Here is an 864-nt window from a genome sequence, read left to right on the forward strand (position 1 = left end):
GACGGAGCTCTCGGCCCAGGGCTCGCCTGCCCCCCAGCATGGCCCCGAGGTCTACATCCTGCCCCTCACCAAGGTCTCCCTGCCCATGGCCAAGCAGCCGGGGCGCTCAGGTAAGCTGGGGCAGGTGCTGGTCCATGTGGGACCCCTGTGTGCCATGGCTGGGGGTCCTGCAGCACTGTGGATGGGGTGGGGATGGTGGGTCCCCCCTGCTGACGGCCCCAGCAGAGCCCTGGCTCTGAAAACCCCTCTGGACAGGGTACAGGTCCCTGGTGGGGGCTTCTACTGTTCCTTTGTGCAAGGATCCTGATGGCCTGTCCCGGGTCTAGAGGAGCATCATGCAGACTTCTGGGACATGGGCACCCCAAATTGTGAAAACCACAAGCCACATAAACAACCCTGCGAGTGGGCGAGGAATGTGGGGGGCACCCGGCCGTGGCCCCTCCTGCCTAGCACCACTGCCCAGCCCCCAGCAGGGCAGCAGCGTGCGGTGCCCGCGCCGTGCGAGGTGGTGCAGCCTAACAATGGCCCCATTGCTGCCCGCCCTTGGCATGGGTGACTGAGGGGCAGGACCTGTGCCGGGGGGTTGGAAAGGGGCTAAATGCCAGAGCTCTGGCGTGGCTCTCCCTGGTTCCTGGGGAGGAGAAGGGCAGGGAGCCAGCTCGCTGTCACCACCCGGCTTGGGGACACTGGTACCCCGCGTCCCCTGGCTGGAACGGGAGGATGCCTGGACAGGAGGATGCCCTGGAGACGGCAGCTGTGGGGGCTGCTCTGGAGCCCCCCGGGGTGGTGCAGGGGTTGGCACCAGATGGCACGGTGGGGACACCAGGGCTTGGCTGGGACTGGGGGTGTAGTTGGGTGGGTGGG

General features: G+C 67.0%; 1 protein-coding gene across 1 annotated transcript in view; it reads left to right on the top strand.

The window, feature by feature from the left end:
* Positions 1 to 864, top strand: part of AATK (apoptosis-associated tyrosine kinase) — a 12,121-nt gene that overhangs the window by 1,380 nt on the left and 9,877 nt on the right. The window contains exon 2 of the mRNA XM_010008655.1: positions 1 to 110. Coding sequence (XP_010006957.1) covers positions 86 to 110 — 25 coding nt within the window. The 5' untranslated portion in view covers positions 1 to 85. The remainder of the gene's footprint in view (positions 111 to 864) is intronic.

The sequence above is a fragment of the Chaetura pelagica genome, unplaced genomic scaffold (assembly GCF_000747805.2).
Source record: "Chaetura pelagica isolate M959 unplaced genomic scaffold, ChaPel_1.0 scaffold962, whole genome shotgun sequence".
NCBI lineage: Eukaryota > Metazoa > Chordata > Aves > Apodiformes > Apodidae > Chaetura > Chaetura pelagica.